The 18,885-nt window shown below is 37.1% G+C and overlaps 1 protein-coding gene across 1 annotated transcript in view; it reads left to right on the top strand.

Moving 5' to 3' along the window:
• LOC149088406 (uncharacterized) overlaps positions 1 to 18,391 on the top strand; it is a 29,817-nt gene extending 11,426 nt beyond the window's left edge. Inside the window, exon 3 of the mRNA XM_089252936.1 lies at positions 17,124 to 18,391. Coding sequence (XP_089109062.1) covers positions 17,124 to 17,771 — 648 coding nt within the window. The 3' untranslated portion in view covers positions 17,772 to 18,391. The remainder of the gene's footprint in view (positions 1 to 17,123) is intronic.
• The last annotated feature ends 494 nt before the right edge of the window (positions 18,392 to 18,885 follow it).

An 18,885-nucleotide genomic window follows, 5' to 3' on the forward strand; every position in this document is an offset into this window, starting at 1 on the left:
TATCTCTTAGGTTCATATGACGGACCATTCGTAATATTTTATATAGGACCTATATTTTTTATGAATTTAGTTATTTATCTTAAAATCTAATCAAATCTAATCAAATCGACCGCAAAAAATATCAGCGTTACTTAGGCTATATATAACTCCCCCCCCCCCCTTCCCAATTTACCTAAAACAGCATTTCTCAACCTATACTCGGATCCTCGACGATGGCGAGGTTGGTCCCCAGGCAGACTTGATAATTTACTTCTAAATGAATTGCAAAAATGTTCTATTGTTGTAATTGATACTAGTAATATCCTTATATATGTGTGGGTTCAAATAAAAATTACAACTTCATACTTTGCGTCACCATATCTCATCGAGGAAATTGCAACCCTAAACACGGGATATCACTAATTGTAGCGAAAAAGAAATTACATTGAATTTGCTAATTATTGCAAAAATTGCAATAAACAAAGATGTATTTCCTCAAAAAAAAAACTCATTAGTTTTGCCTTTATGGCTATATTGCATTAATTAAAATACGAGAAGGGTCTTAAATACGGGACATTATCAATTGTCACCAAAATGTTGACCATAAGTCGGCAAAATCAACAATTGTGTTGCTAAAGTTACCAAAAAATTACAAATAGTTTGGAAATAAAGGATTACTAGAAATCTCTGTGAATTGAAACATCGTTCTAGAAATCGGCCTACTTATCAAAATATGATTAATAAGCTATATCTTTATTCACGAGTTTAGTAAGCGTTCCAACTTAAAATAAGCTTCATTAAAAAAAACTGGACAGAGCTGTATAAAGTAGTATAAAACTGTCTAAAATGGTGTGAAACTGTCAAAAATTTTATAAAACCGCATAAAATTGCATAAAATAGAACATTCATAAATCTACCTGTTCCGACAGTCCCGTAAAATACGGGACTCTATCATGTTGTAATTTTGCGGTCCGTCGAATTGTTTCAGACATTCTACTGATCCTTGGATTCAGAGAGGTTGAGAAACACTGACCTAGAACACTTTAATATATACAGGCCGTCTCAAAATATGCATTTATTATATACCTATTAATACTGCTAATACTGTTTCGGTTTTAAAAATTTTAAATAATTCTAGATACTTCTAGTTTGAATGTAATTGATACACGTATCTGCGGTGGCACACCGGTTGCGACTCACCGTTGAGAAAAAAATGCAAAGAATAGTTAATTTAATGACACTTTGAATGGAAATGTTCTGGAGAGGGGGAGAGAGAGGGAGAGAGTTTTCTGTGAATGCATGGAATAGTGGTGAAGTTAGACACACCACTTGTGTTTTGTGTTCGTGTCCCCACATTTAGTGCAACATACTTGTTAATACAGTCGACGTCGCTTATTAAAATCACGGATAACGTTATAATTCGGGTATTGTTATCACTTTTTCAAAAAATGGATCGGACCAATATCATAACGTGGGAAAAATTTGTTTACAGTTATCGGGAATTTTTATTGCGGATTCTCTGAAGCTAAGGTTTATCCAAACTTAATTTTTTTTCCCTGTGAGTTATTGTTATCAGACTATGCAGGAGGCTAGAAGATGTTCTCTCCTCCCTCCTTTGTTGACAAACATTTCCGTACTCCTTTAATCGTTTCATAGAATTCTCTGTGATCCGTGTGTGTGCGTGGAGCTGCTTTTGCAATGTCTTTCTTATAGTAAATGGAAATGCATGACAAAAAAAAAAATAAAATAAAACCCTTTCCTTCAGTTCTTGATCAGTTTCTTTCTGTTGACCAGATTCACATTTCTTTTTCCCGAGAGGTTTTCTCAACGAATCTATGAAACGTTTTGTACATTAAACAATGCAATTCATGATATACCTTACACAGTTTCATTCTAATGCCTCACAATGTGGCTAAATAAAAAAAAAATTAAATATGTAAGATTTTAGGTTAAAGGGGGAAGTCACGGTTTAGAATTAAAAACAACAAAAACAGCGATTAAACATTTTGCAACCAATTATGTAGGAAAACAAAACAAAACGGCGTTGTCCCGTTTTACCAATTCTCTTCCCCCCCCCCTATTTGACGAAACGGGATGTATGGTCACCGTACTTGTTATCAGAAACCCCCCGAGTCCCGGTATGATCACATAAAGTGGCGTGGACTGTATTATGGAAGTATTGTAACTTGTTGCAGAGAGGGGAGAAACAAAATATAAATTGAATTATCATATACATCACAAAACTAACGTAAATCACGACTACGACTTATATCCCAGCCATACGCGGGGATTGACTTGGAAGTCTGGGGGGGGGGGGGCAAGGTCATTATTGCTGGGGGGGCACGATGATGATGATGATGTCAGCTCATATATATATGCATATATACATTAAAGCAGTCGATTCCACCTTTGACGCTGGGGGGGGGGGTAATGCCCCCCCCCCCCCACGGCCCCCCGTATCTCCGCCCATGCTCAGCCTTTTTAAAATGACTGCAGCATATCGTTGGAGAGTATTGCATTATGTAATTGCACGATACATGTTGATAGTCTAACCATTACATTTTTAGTACATGACGAAGTACATGCATTAGTACATTGCATTTTAGAACTATACGAAGGTTTTCAACTACTGGCTGATGCGAAGAAGAATTCAGGAAAAAAAGAAAATTCAACTGCTCTTGCAGGGAATCGAACCCACCTCTTCTCCTAATGTAGTGGTCTAGGGCAGTGGTTCTCAATCTTTGGAAGCCCGCGGCCCGGTAAATCTCTTTTGCGTAAGTGAAAAGCCCGGTCATACACACAATTAACGAGAAATTAATGGGAAAAATGAAACTGTGAATCTCTCACGGCCCGGTATGACTGGTGTTAGGGCCCGGTACTGGGCCGTGGCCCGGCGGTTGAGAAACACTGGTCTAGGGCATACGTTTCCAATTGGTGTGAGTTCCTTGGAACAGTTTCATTATCATCGAGGTTTCTGCGAGAAGTTTTTAGTTGGAAACACCTGACCTATAGAGTGTGGATGCATGTGAGTGACGAAAGCAACGTGCAAGTATGTGAGTAATCAAAAGAATGACCTAGAGCAGTGGTTCTCATCCTTGGCAAACCCGCGACCCAGTTTTATTCATTTTTGGGAGTGGAAGGCCGGGTTAAACACAAGACAACGGAAAATGAATGAGAAAAAATGAAACGGCTGATCACTCGCGGCCCGGTATGAATGATGTCAAGGTCCGGTACCGGGCTGCGGCCTGGCGGTTGAGAAACACTGATCTAGAGGATGTGAAAACATGTGAACGGCCAAAAGAATGACAGACAGAGGAATTTTTACTGTGTGGGAGGGGCCTAAGCGAGCTATAATCCATAGCGGATAATTACAGGAACTCGAGAAAACTAGGCTAGAATGGGTGAAGGCGACAAATTTAAGTAGCCCACAGGTGACAAAACCATAAATTCTCCCTCCGGAAGGGGGTCGGTTCCAAACTCCTTATCGAACTAATCGGAGGGCCCCAACATTATATAGCCCTCGTCAATTTCCACGTGAAAATCGAGGCATTTGCCTAAGCGACAACTGATCCCATTATCGTGGAAGAACCTATAGCATCTCTATATAACTCTATGCATCCGAGAAGGCTTACTTTTGTCCATAACAAATAAACGTGTAAGAGTAAAATTTTATCATTAAAAATGTTTTTTCTCTAGAAAATAATTATAAATACAGGGAGTACAGTATTAAATTACATGTCAGAAACATCAATGAACTGGAACTCCTTCTGCCACCTATCAAATAAAACTGTTATAATCCTTCGATTGACATTGATGTCCGGTTTTTGATTAATGTGCCACGTAGGAAAAGTTAATATAACATTTATATTAGAAAAATATTATAAGCTAATATATATTGAATTACAACATTTGCTTCAAAATTTCAATAGTTCATATATATGCATACGGTAAATTATTATTAGTAAAATGCGCATATTTTCCAATTATAAATGTGAAATAAGTTCTCTAAAAGTAAAATAAGTTCTCTGTGCAGTTTGCTGATATTAATGTACCGTATGCAAGCAACAACTGTTAAAATGTCGAAGCAAATGTGATGATCTAACTAATACTCTTAATGAAAAAATATTAGTTAATATCATATTAGATTAATTTTTTTCTATTCGGCACATTAATTAGAAACCGGTCATCAATGTCAATCGAAAAATAACAGTTTTATTTGATAAATGGAAGAAGTTTTCCAGTTCATTGATGTTTCTCGTATGTCATATAATACTGTATATAGAGTGCCTTCTAGAAAATATATTTTACTGATAAAATGTTATTTTATTTTACCCGTTTATTGGATATGGACAAAAGTAATGAAGAAAGACATCATTTTCTCATGATGAATACGTTTACAAAGTTGCTATGGATGTTTAGGGTCTGAAATTGAGAATGCTTCCGTGTACAGTTTTTTTTTGCTGTACAAAGAAAAAAATATAATCCCTATATTGTATAAGGTATAGCATGTTATTTTATCATTTCGCGCAGATATCGAGGTATCAAAATTTCGTGCGCAGAGAAACAACAAGTTTGATCAGGTGAAATAAAAGAGAATGTGCCCACTATATCTGGAATAAAAAGTTAAGGGGCACATTTTAAATAGACATAAAATTTTTCTTTTTCTCGCGAGAATCTCGGTGCTTACCATGGCTCCCTCAACCTAGACTCCATCCAGGCTTCTTAGACTGAGATCTTTGGTGGGATTCCTATACAGTGAACTTATAGTACAAAAAAACATGTTATAGAATTTGTCCGGGCTACCATGCTAGAGCCGTGCCAGGACTACGCTGAGGGAAGTCATGGTGCTCACTTGAATCATTGAGGATGGATGCTTGATTTCGTTGTCAGGAGAAATTCACCGACAACTCAGATAATGATTATTCAATACAAGATTCATCGAAAGACTATTTATTTGTGGAGATGAAGATTACAAGGAAGAAAATTCGTCACTGCCCCCACGGGGACTCGAACCCCGGTCTCTCGCTTGCCGGACGAGTGCTCTAGAAGTGATGAATTTTCTCTTCCTTGTAATCTTCATCTCCACAAATAACCAGTCTTTCGATGAATCTTGTATTGACAAGTGGAGTGGACATTTCTATATGCAAGGATTATTCAATCTGAGTTATTGTACTGGTGCTCTTCTTCTGTGGTGATGGTTACAATCAAAGATCTTGATTCGTGAATATGGCTCTCAATAGGTTCACAGAGGCCCAACCGCGTGGCTACTCATCGACTTTAGGACCATCTTAAGAGCATCATGGATATTAAGTGTTGTTCAGGTGCTCTTATCAGGTTGAAATTTATATCCTGCCGGTTTACATGCTTTCTCTTGAAAATCATGCTACCGGATCTGAAATGATCATGAGACCCTCCTATGCGTCCAAGACCCCGTGTAATGCCTTAAAAAAAGTATCGAGAGTCCTCGCTTATCACTCTACAACAGAGGTCTTCAACCTTTTTCTAGTCGCGAGCACTGCCTGCACCCTTCATCAAAAGAAGAGCACCCTTACGACATGTTTGACATACAAATGCATGAAATCAGGAGGATTTTAATCTTTGAATGCAATTTGTATAAGATGTTTAATTGGAACATTGCTCAAGTGCTCACGAGCACCAAATCGGACAAGAGCATCGAGCATCCTGAGCGCCTCAGGGGGCATGGTATGGTACTCTCGAGCAACGGGTTGAAGATGCCTGCTCTACAAAATATTGAAAATTCCCATTTTCAAAGGTGAAGGGGAAACATCAAATGAACAACAGTTCATTTGAATTCTTACAGGTGCCAGAACATTACCAAACCCGCAAATTTCTTAAACACGAAAACATACAATTTTCAATTTTTTAGCTATCAAGGTTTCCTGTTGAAACTTTACGTTGGAAATCCCTGCGCGCTCACCCGGCGAGTGATAGGACGGGGTTCGATTCCCCGCAAAGGCAGTTAAATTTTCTTTCTTTCCTGAATTCATTTTCGCATCAGTCAGCTGTTGAAAAACCTTCTTAATATGACATTATTTCTTATTGGATGTCGGCGCAGTTAAGTTTTCGAAGTGAAATTTCTGAATGAAAGAAATGTACCGTATTTTTTCATGCGTTATAATCTCCTAGTTGCATTATACACTGCGGATTGTATAACTTCCTCTTATCCGCAAGTTTCTTCTTTTCAGAGAGGTTAGAATGAAAAAAGTATTGTAAAAACAAAATATATATATGTATATATATTCAAAAAATAATTTTTTCAAGATTCCACAGACGGCGAAAAAATACGCGAGTAGAAAAATCGAATTTTTTTTCTACAAAAACGTGACAATCAAAGCTTTCCATTTCTTAAGATTTCATTATTAGTAAATGAAATTTTCACATGCGGATAATACGATGACATTTTTTTCTCAAATCAACGGAATTCAGACCTGGCGATTAGGCTGGGATTACACTATAAAAGTTTTATGAATGTTCATTTATAAAACTTAAAAAAAATGAACCAATAAGCATATTGGTTAAGTTCGAGTCAATATAACGAATAAACTTATTAGTTGTTTTTATCAAGTTTTGTAAAATATCTTTAATAGTATAATCCCGGTCTAAAGCACTTTCGTTGATTTATTTTCTGACCAGCGTAGAAACTATTATCCAAATAATGGAAGAAATAGTTTTAGAAGTGTGTAATTAGTCACATTTGCAATATGAATCATTAAGGAAACACTACATAATACGCGTACACAAACCGAATTTTACCTTTTAATTGGCAGATAAGAATTGCGCTGCTTTGAAAAAAATGTTTCCATTTAGGCCGTAGTGAGATCCGCACGTGAAAATTTTATTCATTAATAATGAAATCTTGAGGAATGGAAAGGGTTGTTTATCATATCGAAGAGAAAATGTTGAATTTTTCATTCCCATTCATATATAAATCTTTATAAAATTATGTTTTATAAATAAGTTTAAAAAACTTATCTCTATTCCACCCTCAAAGAAAGAAAAATCTAAAAAAATCCATGTTTTTTGTAACGTATAATTCGTGGATTATGCGCAGGAAAATACTGAACGTGTAGGGCCTACGTTCAGTATTTTCCTGCCCTACTTATGTTATTTTATCACTCACAACATGCAAGTTATAAGAAGTGAAGTCAAATTAGTGAGTGGGGTTGTAAAAATATATATTGAATAATTATGTTCTTATACACGGTAAATTGTAATAATAAATGAATAAAACGATAACTTTGAAATGCATTTTCCAGATGGCATGGAATAAATTTTATTGGCTCAACTATTTTTATGAGATTATAATACACGCTTCCCTCTTTCAAGGATCGCACTCTTCGAAACTGAATTGTTTTTTCCCATCAATGTGAAATGCAACTGATTACAGGGCTGGATCTTGAATTTTGCGAACATAGTGGCCGCAGAAGACGCCACTTCTGAAAGGGGGCAGATTTTTTAGGGTGCCAACCGAAGGGGAGGGGCGATTTTTTATCATCAAAATATCATTCACTCACACTTGAAACATGTCCAGAACCGGCCCTGACTGATGAATTCATTTACAATTACTACTTATATATTATTAAAATCACATTAAATACAATCACTTATATTTACGTATTTAGGTATCTATGAGGACATTTTATTTTATATCATGTATTTTGCCATCTCTAGAGGTTTTTTTAATATTTTAATGTTTTTTCAGAAAAATGTTTTTCAATTTCGATAGTCTACCCTTCATATGGCGCCAATTTTAATGTATTTCTCCCCGTTACATTGTGTTGGATAAATAACTTGTCGTTTGATTTAGAGTTCACTTTTCTTGTCTTTGCACCCCCGTCCCATTTTTACTATTTCGTGTTTTTCTTAAGAAATTGTGCGCCGCAGGTGTTCAGAATGTTTGCTTTTTTTTATATTTCGATATAATTATTCATACAATATTAAGATATTTTTCGTTACCACACAAATTATATCATTCATTTGTTTCATGCAGCATGAGCTTATAGTGCTATCAAAACATTATTGAACACAAATAGCGAATTGTCATGTAGGCCCACCATATTTAAAAAGCGAATGTAGGAAGCTTTGGAGAAAATCGACAATTTTTTTCTGTGTTTATAATATCCGCGTGAAGATGAAGTTTAGATTTCAATATTAAATAAATAAATTCCGAATTTGAATTTCTGGGATGAAGTGTGTGTTGTAGCCTGTACTAGACCAGTATTTCTCAACAGCTGGTCGGCGGACTATCGGACGTCAAGAACTATATCCAAGATCACAACGATTGACCTAGTGGTAGCGCAACGGAGGCTCTGAGGCGCTAAAAGACGCTTGTTCGTGCGCGAGGACGCTCATATGCTCAGACATTTACATCATATTCGTTATTTTACATTATACAAACATTTAATTTATAAATAAACGCTAGATACGTCCATCCCTTGGGAACGCCTTGAAATCTGTAAAAGATGTAAGGCTGGACACATCTGGTCTTATCGGTCCGCGAACTCGTGTCGGTCAGTGAGAATTTCCTACCGTCCCGCGAAATACTTCGCCAGATTCTTAAAGCATGATGAGAAGAATGCTTATGAAATTTCTACTTACGTGGAAAAGAAAGAACTACTCACGTGTACAAAAAAGAAATCATTCCTCTACCGTTGGGATTAATTAATTTCACACATTTTAACTACGGCTGGAAATCTATCACAATTTTCAACTGGTTAATCAAAAAAATTTAATCGATTAATCGAATTTTAATCGAATAGTTTTGTGAAAACATTATATTAATAGATGCTATAAAAATATATTATATTGATTTCACACACCTATTCGGTAGATGTAAACAAATTTAGGAATATAGGTTAAGAAATTAAGGCTATCCGCTTCAAGCAATTTTATATGCTGAACTCCTCCCGAATGGTACTTGTGAGGAGATGAGCTGATGCTTCCACAAGAATACGAAAAACTACTGTTCACAATGGAGACAGTAAATTTTGGTCTTCTTTTAAAACTCTTTTAATACAGAACTATCACAGCGACACCTATCTCCAATCAAACTCACTTTGAAAGTGAAATTATCAGTTTCGATTGAGTCTAATTTGATGAAAATATTGATTCAAATATTTTGAAATATGGTCACTTATCCAAATGTTTTGTATAGAACATCATTTTTATGACATCTAATCGGTTTTTTCAAAAAAATCGAGTTAATTCACAAACTTTTATTAAAAATTTTAATCGAATTGATCGAGTCGATTAACGCAACTGAAAATTTTAACTGCGATTAACAATTGATCGATAAATCGGAGCAGCCCTAATTTTTACATAACGTGAAAAGTTAACAAAACGGATTAAGTTTCATTTAGCAACAACATTCAAAAGCTGCCATCTCCCAATTATTCCCCAGAAAAAAACACAAAAAAAAAACCGACTAGTTTTTGCAACACGTGCAGCATTGCCTATCTAGGTTGAATCAACCGCATAACCTATCCGTGTGATAGTGTTGTTGATTTTTTTTTTTGCACATAGGCCCTACTCCCAAATTAGAACAAAAAATCAGGAAGTATTGAAAATTTCTGAATAATTCTAATAATTTTCAGCATTCTGTAATGATATGCCTTCTTGGAGATGCCGATTTATTCCATAAATACTATATATCAAATCATTGCTCGTAGGAGGCAAAAATGTCTGTTCCAGCCCAGCCGCCGAAATCGTTAAGACGCCATTGAAACCTGTGAAGCAACTGAATGAATTTATAGTCGAATTGCAGGTGGATTCACGGTACCCATCTCAAGAGCCCCTCGGACCCGAATTTCAGCAGAAAATTTTTTATGGAATGATAATAAATATTGATGAATTTGCTTTTGAAGTTGGTTTTTTTTAACATCCGACTAATATTCCTAGGGGTATTGTTGTACGAAACTCTCAAAGTGAGGGCGATCTAAATTTGTCAAATTTTTAATAACTACTTAATAATTAATGATTGTTTATTAATTAATTATTGATGCAGAGTAATTATATTTTTAAATTTTTTTGTAAAGTTAGTTCAAATTTTACCACAACTCATTGCGTAGCCACAGTTATGTGGGAGGGGTGCTGTCCAACCTCTGTGATTCACCCCTGCCATTAAACGTGGCCCGCGTAACTTTACGGAAATATTAATGTAGCTCTCTCTCTCTCGGGTTCAAAATGTTGAAGACCCCAACGAAAAAAAAAAAAAAGAGATAAGGAAAAATAGAGCCAAAAGACGCCATATACCGCCAAACGGATAGATCTACCGTACGTATACATCCGTACCGGCAAGTAATGTACTATAGAGCGGGAAAAATTCGTTGTCGGGGTACGTGATTGGATAAGAAACGTGCAATATATATAGAGAGAGGGGATGGAAGCAACGCCTCGAGTTTTGTGTTTGTTACTTCCCACCCAGTACACTGTATAGCCGAATGGAATGGATGTACAGAGAGTGCTTTCTTCCTCCTATCGGAGGTGGTATACCGGTAACGATCATTTCGATTTTTCCGATTCGTTTTTCCGGTGCCCCCGTAATTTTCCGAGGCCGGGGGGACACTAAATTGAGTCTCATTTCTCCTTTACTTCATACGAACCGTTTCTATTTTTGTGTCCTTCTCCTCCTCGTCCTCTTCTTTTCTCCGAATCCGAGTGAATATCTTCATTTTCTGGGGCGTAATTGGTTTTTCCTCAAGCGCTTCTAACGAAGTAAATAACACCAGAGAATCGACGCTTTTTTCTTTCCTCTCTCTCCCTCCCTCCATCATTTATTATCATTATTTTATTTTGTTGCATTCTAATTTCATTCTCGATTCTGTTTCTCGGAATTCGTAAGTTCATTGAAGAGTAGGAGGAAATATCCTTTTCTTCTTTCCTTAATAATACGGCACGCCTTATTCCAATGCGAGCAAAGTGGGATGGAAATTAATCAATTTTTGTGTTTTGTAAATTAGATGTTCGTCACGGGAACGAACGAGGATTTAATATCGTCCGTTCAATTTCATTAAAAGATTGGTTTTTATATTCTGATAATTAGACATATTCTCTCCCTACGTTAATATATGCCATAGATTTTTTTCTTTTCTTTTTATAATATGATTGGCGGTATCGAAATACAGTCAGCCCAGCTCAAACTGATACCAACGATTCCGGCACATAATACCCGATTAAGCGGGGAATCTGATTATGCAGGGAACAATTAGAACGCAGTTTCATACAGTAGTATATAGATGATACCGAAAAAATATACTTGTATATATAATTATTATATTATCCGAGCAAAAATATATCAGAGCAGAATGAATTAAATATCAGATTTAAAATATAATATTCATAATAACATAGGTCTACCAGTATCAGCGTCAAAGGCAGCTATAATATATATATACTGTGTATATATTCTAGTTACGGTAAATGTGATAAATCGGTTATTATGTACAATAACCGATTTATATGCATACTTGTAAGTCGTCTAGGTAAATTCGATAAATTTATCATTATTGCTGGTGAATATGCATAATACCCAAGTGTCGTTGATAAATTTCATAAATACTGAAAACATTATCACTTTTATCGGTGGTTATGCATAGTAACCAAGTGTCATTGGTAAATTTGATAAATACTTGAAATTTATCGCCTTTAACTGTGATTATGCATAATACCAAAGTGTAATTGATGACTTGGATAAATATGAAAAAAATCGCAAATGAATCTACTACTGTATGTATGATGAATATAGTCGTTATCATTATATCGGTGTAATGATAATAAATTTTACGATCGTATCCCGATGTAATGATACAATAGGCTTACATTCATGAATTATCATGTAATGTAGGGCCTTTATGAAGTATGATTTATCATGTTTACCAACGACGAGACGCTTGGGTAGGCTAACTATGCACAATCACCGGTAAAAGTGATAAATTTAGGGAAATTTTTCAAACTTACCAAAACGCTCGGTAATTATTCGTAGTAACCGGTTATTGTTCATAATAATCGGATTTATTACATTTATCTTAACATATATAGGACGAAATTAATTCAAATAGCTAATTAACCCGACGCGAGAGAGAGAAAATCAACAGAAATGAAATTTTGAATTGAAAATTATGATTATCATATTATATGTTCTTATATTTTCGGCGTTTTCAAATCTTTGGCGATTTCCTCTTTTTTTTGCCCAATCACGGCGAGGTCGAATTTTTGGCTTTTCAGCATAAAACCATTGCAACAAAAATTAGTCGATACCGTCGAAATGAGATTTTCTTTTCCGTATCCTGGTCAAGAGCTTCCGTTCCCTCGCAAATTCACTTTTTTGTATTGTTTGATCTTTGAGGAATTGGCAGTTTGGCTCTTTGGCAGTTTCAGTTAGTATTATTATTACATTCAGAACATTCCATTTGTTACACAAACAGAAATTATTTCTCTTCGCGTAGTTTTTTCTAATTTTAAGACATTGCATGAAGTCATGGCGTTTTTTTTCAAGACATTTTCTTTTATTAGAAAGTTAACGACCTCTATGGGCTCAACAAAGAAAAAAAATAATTAAACGTGCTGAAGATAACTATGACATTACAGGGCATCAATTCTGGAGTTTTCATAAATTTGCATAGTTGCTCACATGTATTTACAGTTGGCGTGTGCATTTCAATACAGTGAAATCTCGCAACAACGATAGCCTACTCGATATAATGAGAAATCCCTCTACAACGATATTTTTTCAAGTCTTATTTGCTATAGGCTACTCTACTCCCTCTCTCGATATAACGATAATCTCTCTGCAACGATATATTTCCTTGGTCCACTGAGTCTCGTTATATCGAGATTTCACTGTATTCGATTTTAAATGAGGTTCACTGAGTTCGATTAAGTTTTAAATCACATTAAGCAAGGAACATTGACATTGTCTCTATGGGCGAAATTTTGATTCCAGCGTAGTTTATCAGTATAAGCGGGATCTCAAAAAAGCGGGTTAATACAATATAATATAGCCTACCAATTCCTTCAATTTTTAAGAATTTTAAAATTACTTACAAGTTTATGAAGCACACTGTATTTCGCTGTGATTTCTTTTTCTTTCTTGAATGATTCTTTCGAAAATTTTCTACGAAAATTCTTTACCCGGTTCATGGAATAGCTTCCCGTTAACAAACCCGTAAGTAGTTGGAATGAGCGCACTTTTTTAATAATATACTGGGGCACTTTGTGATACCGAATTTTTGAAATTCCGTATCAGAAATTGCAATAATTTTAATTAACGTCCTCATAATGTGATAAATTCTTATTTGTTGATTATACGAAGTCCAATTTAGGTAACGGACTAGCAAACGTCCCTCTCAACAGAGAAATGAACTCAAATTAAATGCAGAATTACTTATTAAAGTTTCATAGATGTATCATAACATTTTCACATCGGAAGAACGCAAGCCAGTGCCGTAACTAGGCTGGGGCTAGTCCAGGGCCCCGAGTCAAATGGGGGCCTTACAATGAATGTACACTCCTTTTTAAGGGGTCTCCAAGAATATGCCTGCTCCGGGGGGCCCTGAGAAGGTACGCGGGGGGATATGATTGAAATAGGCCTACAGTATTTAAAATTTTAAACGTGATGTATAGAATGGGCCGTGAGTTATGTCATTATAATTTTTTTTTCTCATTATAATTGCTCTTATTTTGGGTTGCTGTATTTTGATTATATTTGACATCCATATTTTTTATGGACATCTTTTTGCAGCCACTCATTGGGCATTTTGCCTGTTTTGGTATTTGTATCAATCGACGGCTTCGACGTCAATACCGATTGTAAAATGATAACTCCTGTGGTTTTGATGTCTAACAGGGTTGCAAATCAGTGGAATAACTTACCCCCTCGGGGGTCGGGAATTCTACCACAATTGGCGCGTTTAAAAATAAATACGATATTCATATAGAGATCAATCGAGAAGCTATCCATACTTAAGATGAGGAAAACTTGTATGTATGCTATGTATTATTTTTTCTCGCACATCCATAATCTTTTTTTTATCAATCCCTTTGGCCAGTTTGCCGGTTGTGGGTTTTTTTTTTGTATTTGTATATTATAATTTTGATTCACATTACATGCTCTATATCGTACATGCTCAACCCAAATTTCGTCCTTGGAATCATCGGATGTGGCCCGTAACCTCAAACCTAATCTTGCAAAAATGATCTAAGCGGCATATTTACGTGTCATCAAGGTGACGTGCGACATACAGTCAAACCTCGTTAACCCACATCACTCTTGAGAGACCAAAAATATGACTTAGTAAGCAGAGTGACTCGTTAACGGAGTAAGCCATAGCTGTGCCAATTCCTGCCTGAGGACAATTCGGACTTGAGTGATCCGTTAAGCGAAGTGACGTGTTAAACGGGTGACACACTAACGAGCTTTGACTGTACTTACTGATCACTCAAGTTGCCCACGACACATCTGCAGATAATTTAAGTGACCGGTGGCCACGCCCCCAAGCTGGGATCTTTGTTGGATTAAGTGATCCGCAATGCAGTTCCACATCACTTAAGTGGCCCGCGGCATACTTCTAGATCTCTTAAGCGACCCGCGATATAGTATTTTCAAATCACTAAATGACCCACGGCACATTGCATATGACTTAAGTGACCTGCGGCACATTTACAGATCACATCACTGGTATGCGGTATATTTACAGATCACATCACTGGTATGCGGTATATTTACAGATCGTGTAAGTGACACGTGGCATATTTATAGATCACTTGAATAACCAGTGACATCATTCAAGATCACTAAAACGGCCGGATCTACAGATCACTGAAGAGACCCGCGGTGCTGATCCAGATTTTTTTTTTTCGAACCAATCACAACTCAGGTCTATCGCCATAGGCAATTTACTACCCAGTGAGTTGTGCCGAAATGTAATTCTGATCCAGATCACTTAAGTGGCCCGCGACACATTTTCAAACCAATGAAGTGAACGATATTCTTGAAACTATACTTTGAAAATGCTGTAAGACAGTGACTCTTAAGTTCTTGGGACACGTTCCCCAATCACCGCATACCCTCGGCAATTCATTTTCATTCATTCATTCACTACTCGTTTAGAAAATTACTGCATTTCGCTGAACACACAGAACCATCTCAAAACACTATCGCTAAGCTTGCTTACTTAAAGTTATTAATATTTGAGCCCACGTTCCCCACGGACTATAAATTTGTTGGTGCCGTAAAGGGGGGAAGAGCGGCGTCAGCTTCAGAAAATAATTCATTTGGTCGTTTCCAAGGAAAATTAGGAACAAATAATCTCATCATCGGAAGAATATATTAATATACACGCGTAAATATTTCCAGCTCGGGCTCCTCCAATAACAATAATATAAGAACAATAATCATAACAATTGGTTAGAGGCGAGAGATGGTGTGTAAGCGCACACACACACACACACAAGCACGCGTTGGTGCTGCTCCACCAAACTCATTGTTTAGAATTTTCATTTCGCTTTTCGTCGGTGCATTTATAAGGTAGTACCATTTTACCCGCCGGGGCTACCCGTTATTTAATTTCGGCTTGTATGCGCTCTCGTATATTTCGCATTTAACGCGAGCGCAATATTACAAGACTCACCAGAGAGAGAGAGAGAGAGAGAGAGACGAATAGAACCGAGTTTACTGCTTTGCAAGCCGTGGACAGTAAACTCATTAACGTCTCTGTCAATCGTTTTGTTTACTGAAATCGGACGCAATTCAGTCGAAACTAATGGTAGCAGAGCTGCTGCTATACTTGGATAAGCTCACCCGCGCTCGCTCATCCAGCCTTCCGTTTTCCTCAATCACGAGCAAGATTATATAGTATATTCGAAAGCCCGGTAGTAATTTTCTCTGCACTTCAATCCATCAGCGAAGTGAAATGAATTGTGATTGGATGATTAATGTCCTTTCGCGAGATTTAATGCAGATTTTGCGTCTCTCTCTCTCTCTCTTTCTCTCTCCCCTCCCTCTGTTCTCAATTGTGTTTGAGGTGGACAACCCTATGACATTGGCGATTGTTGTAAAATTTGGCCGCAAGTTTATACATGCATATGCATAACCAAATTATTTCCGCGCTTTAAAGAATTTTTGAATAAAGTCGAATTCGGTTATTATCAAATTCAAGGGACATGGAAATTTCGTCTTAATTTCGAGTCGTCATAAACCTTTTTTCGCAGCACGGAAGAAATCACTAAACACACTTGAAAATGCTATATATTTCTTTATGAAGTGGGGTTTCCCCCGATTTTCAGCCGGTGCTGCAAAAGGAGAAGGAAAAGTGTTTCATTGAGAAATAAATTTTACAACATACCCGGGCTTTTCAGTGTAAAAATAAGAGGCTTCTATAAGGAGGCGAGATATCTCGTCAATGGCTGCTAGAAACATTAGAAAAGGTTGTGGTTTCAAAGATACTGATATAAAAAATGCAATATGAAGAATCTATTTTACGGTGAATGTATCTCCCATTTTCCTGATATGCATAACACAAAATAACCATAGCTTGCAAGACATGGGCGTACGCGGAATCTTCTCAAGGAAGGGAGGTTTCATTTTTTTTTCTTCTCTGGGGGAGGGGGGTTACGTGTACAGTGGTACAATTGCGAACTTAGCTGAGTTGAAAAACCTCATTACACGGTTAACACATTCACATCACCCCGATACTCTTCGATCTGTTGTGGAACATGCTGATGAGCGCTTTCGTCTCGTAGGAGAAAACGGTGGACAGCATATTGAACATTTCTTGAGTAGCAGCTAATTTACCACATCTTTTTCCTGATGATTTACTTTTCTACGATTTTTCTTAGTCACGTCTTTTAATTTGTATCTTATGACGAGTAAAGCGTCATCTATCGGTCAATGTTTGAACCTTTTTTCTTTTGCCAGACAAAATCCCATTGCTTCATGTATATTCAGGTGAAATATCAGGTCATTCTGACCAATGGTTCTTTTCTTACAGCCTTCTCAAAAACGAACTTTAAGTATAATCACCCTATATTTTTTTTTGTAAAGCAGTGATTTATAGTGAATTTTTAATATTTCTAACTCGTTCCCTTTTATGGTGTAGTTACATAATATTTCATTCTTATATTCTTAGGTTTGGTTCCAAAACCGACGGGCGAAATGGAGGAAACGAGAGAAAGCGATGGGACGTGAAAGCCCAAGTCTCCCTTCTGGCGTGGACCTGCTGCTGGGACCTCGCACGACAGATCTGCCTTCATTGTATCCCGGAACCGGTGCACACCTCCACGCAACAGGACCCTTGGGGCCGGAACCTCTTTGGGCTCCCGTACCCGGTCTACAGAGTCCACTGGGCTTGTCACACATGCTGGGCTTCCACGGTTCCGTGCCGTCCCCGACGCTCGGACACCACAGTTTCATCGGTACTCACGCTCCATCTTGGCCCAAAGCCGTGACGCCTCTGAGCTCTGCGTTGCTGTCGGTCTACATGCTGAGTTCGGCAGCGTCTTCAAGTACCACACCGTCTTCTTCTACGGCTGCCAGCAGCGTTCTTCCTCCGTCTGTGACCGTTTCGCCGCACATGACAAAGAATTCTCCTCTGATTCCGGCTTGCATCGGACAGTCTTTGCACTCTCCTCCCGGTTTCCTGGCACTTAACTCGACGGCCACTAAGCTAGATGGTGGACGATCGAGCCTGGACATATTACGACTCAAAGCTAGAGAACACGGGATAGAGCAGAGCCCGTCGCCTCCTTCAGTATCGAGGCCGGATTCCTCACCGTGAATTTACTAACTTTTCTCCATGGTGAGGTGCAAGTTTTTTGATTCCATATCACGAACGTTTTGTACTATCCGTCGAGACGGAACGAAGGATTGAGACAAATCACCCAGTCATAAAATACGGGGTGTCTGTCCTTGCATAGACCGACGATTTTTAAATAGCAGTTTCATGAAAACCCTTAATGTTAAAAAAATAATTTTGGCAGCAGGTTTGTGGTAGAGAAACAAAATACAGCCGGCCTCGCTTAAAAGGAGAGAAATATCCTGTTCCAGCACATAATATCCGATTAAGCGGGGTATTCGATTATGCGGGAACAATTCAATTGCTGTTAGTGTAGTTTGCATATTGAAAATTAATGAAGGATCAAGCTTTTGGAACAAATCAGGCATCAAAATGCAATAATGCAATGAAAATTATATTGAATTACAACGATCAGAATAAGTAAAATTTTTACTTTTCATTAAGAAAGCGCTTTCTATGTGGGTTCAACAGTGAACAAAACTAAAATAATTAATTAAATGTACGTACTGAAGACAACTGAGATACTTTGTGTGAACCCAGTACCCACTCTCAAGTCTAGTTTTTTTACAAAGTCTTAACTTGGCAACACATTTTCCATTAATTCCAAATGTCTTTATCCAATAAAAAATATTATATATATATATATATATATATATATATATATATATATATATATATATATATATATATAGTGGTTGATGTGTATTAACATAACTTCACAAAATGTCTGGGATTCTCGATGCTAAAATGGGAGGCTTTATGGAGGCGAGATATCTCGTCTTAAAGGGTTAAGGGTTAAGTGTTTATCCGCTATCTGACTAAGCGGGGCCGAGTGTATATTTAAAGAGGTTGCCCTGTTGTTATGAGTAACTTACCCCGAGGGAACATTTATTTCCTCAATGCAAAAAAAAAATATTTGCATTTTTACATCTCTCCCCAGGGTGCACCATTAACAGCTCGCGGACAGCAATTTGGTCCCCCTGGGGCTTACAATAATTATTTTACATTAAATTCTTCTGTTGTTAGTACAAAATCTTACCGACAGGTAGCATTGGTAGTTGATTCACATCCATAATTCCTTGAACCAGGGGTTCTT

The sequence above is a fragment of the Pholcus phalangioides genome, unplaced genomic scaffold, assembly GCF_987345545.1.
Source record: "Pholcus phalangioides strain wild (caught in Gottingen) unplaced genomic scaffold, Ppha-v1.0 ptg000003l_1, whole genome shotgun sequence".
Lineage (NCBI taxonomy): Eukaryota > Metazoa > Arthropoda > Arachnida > Araneae > Pholcidae > Pholcus > Pholcus phalangioides.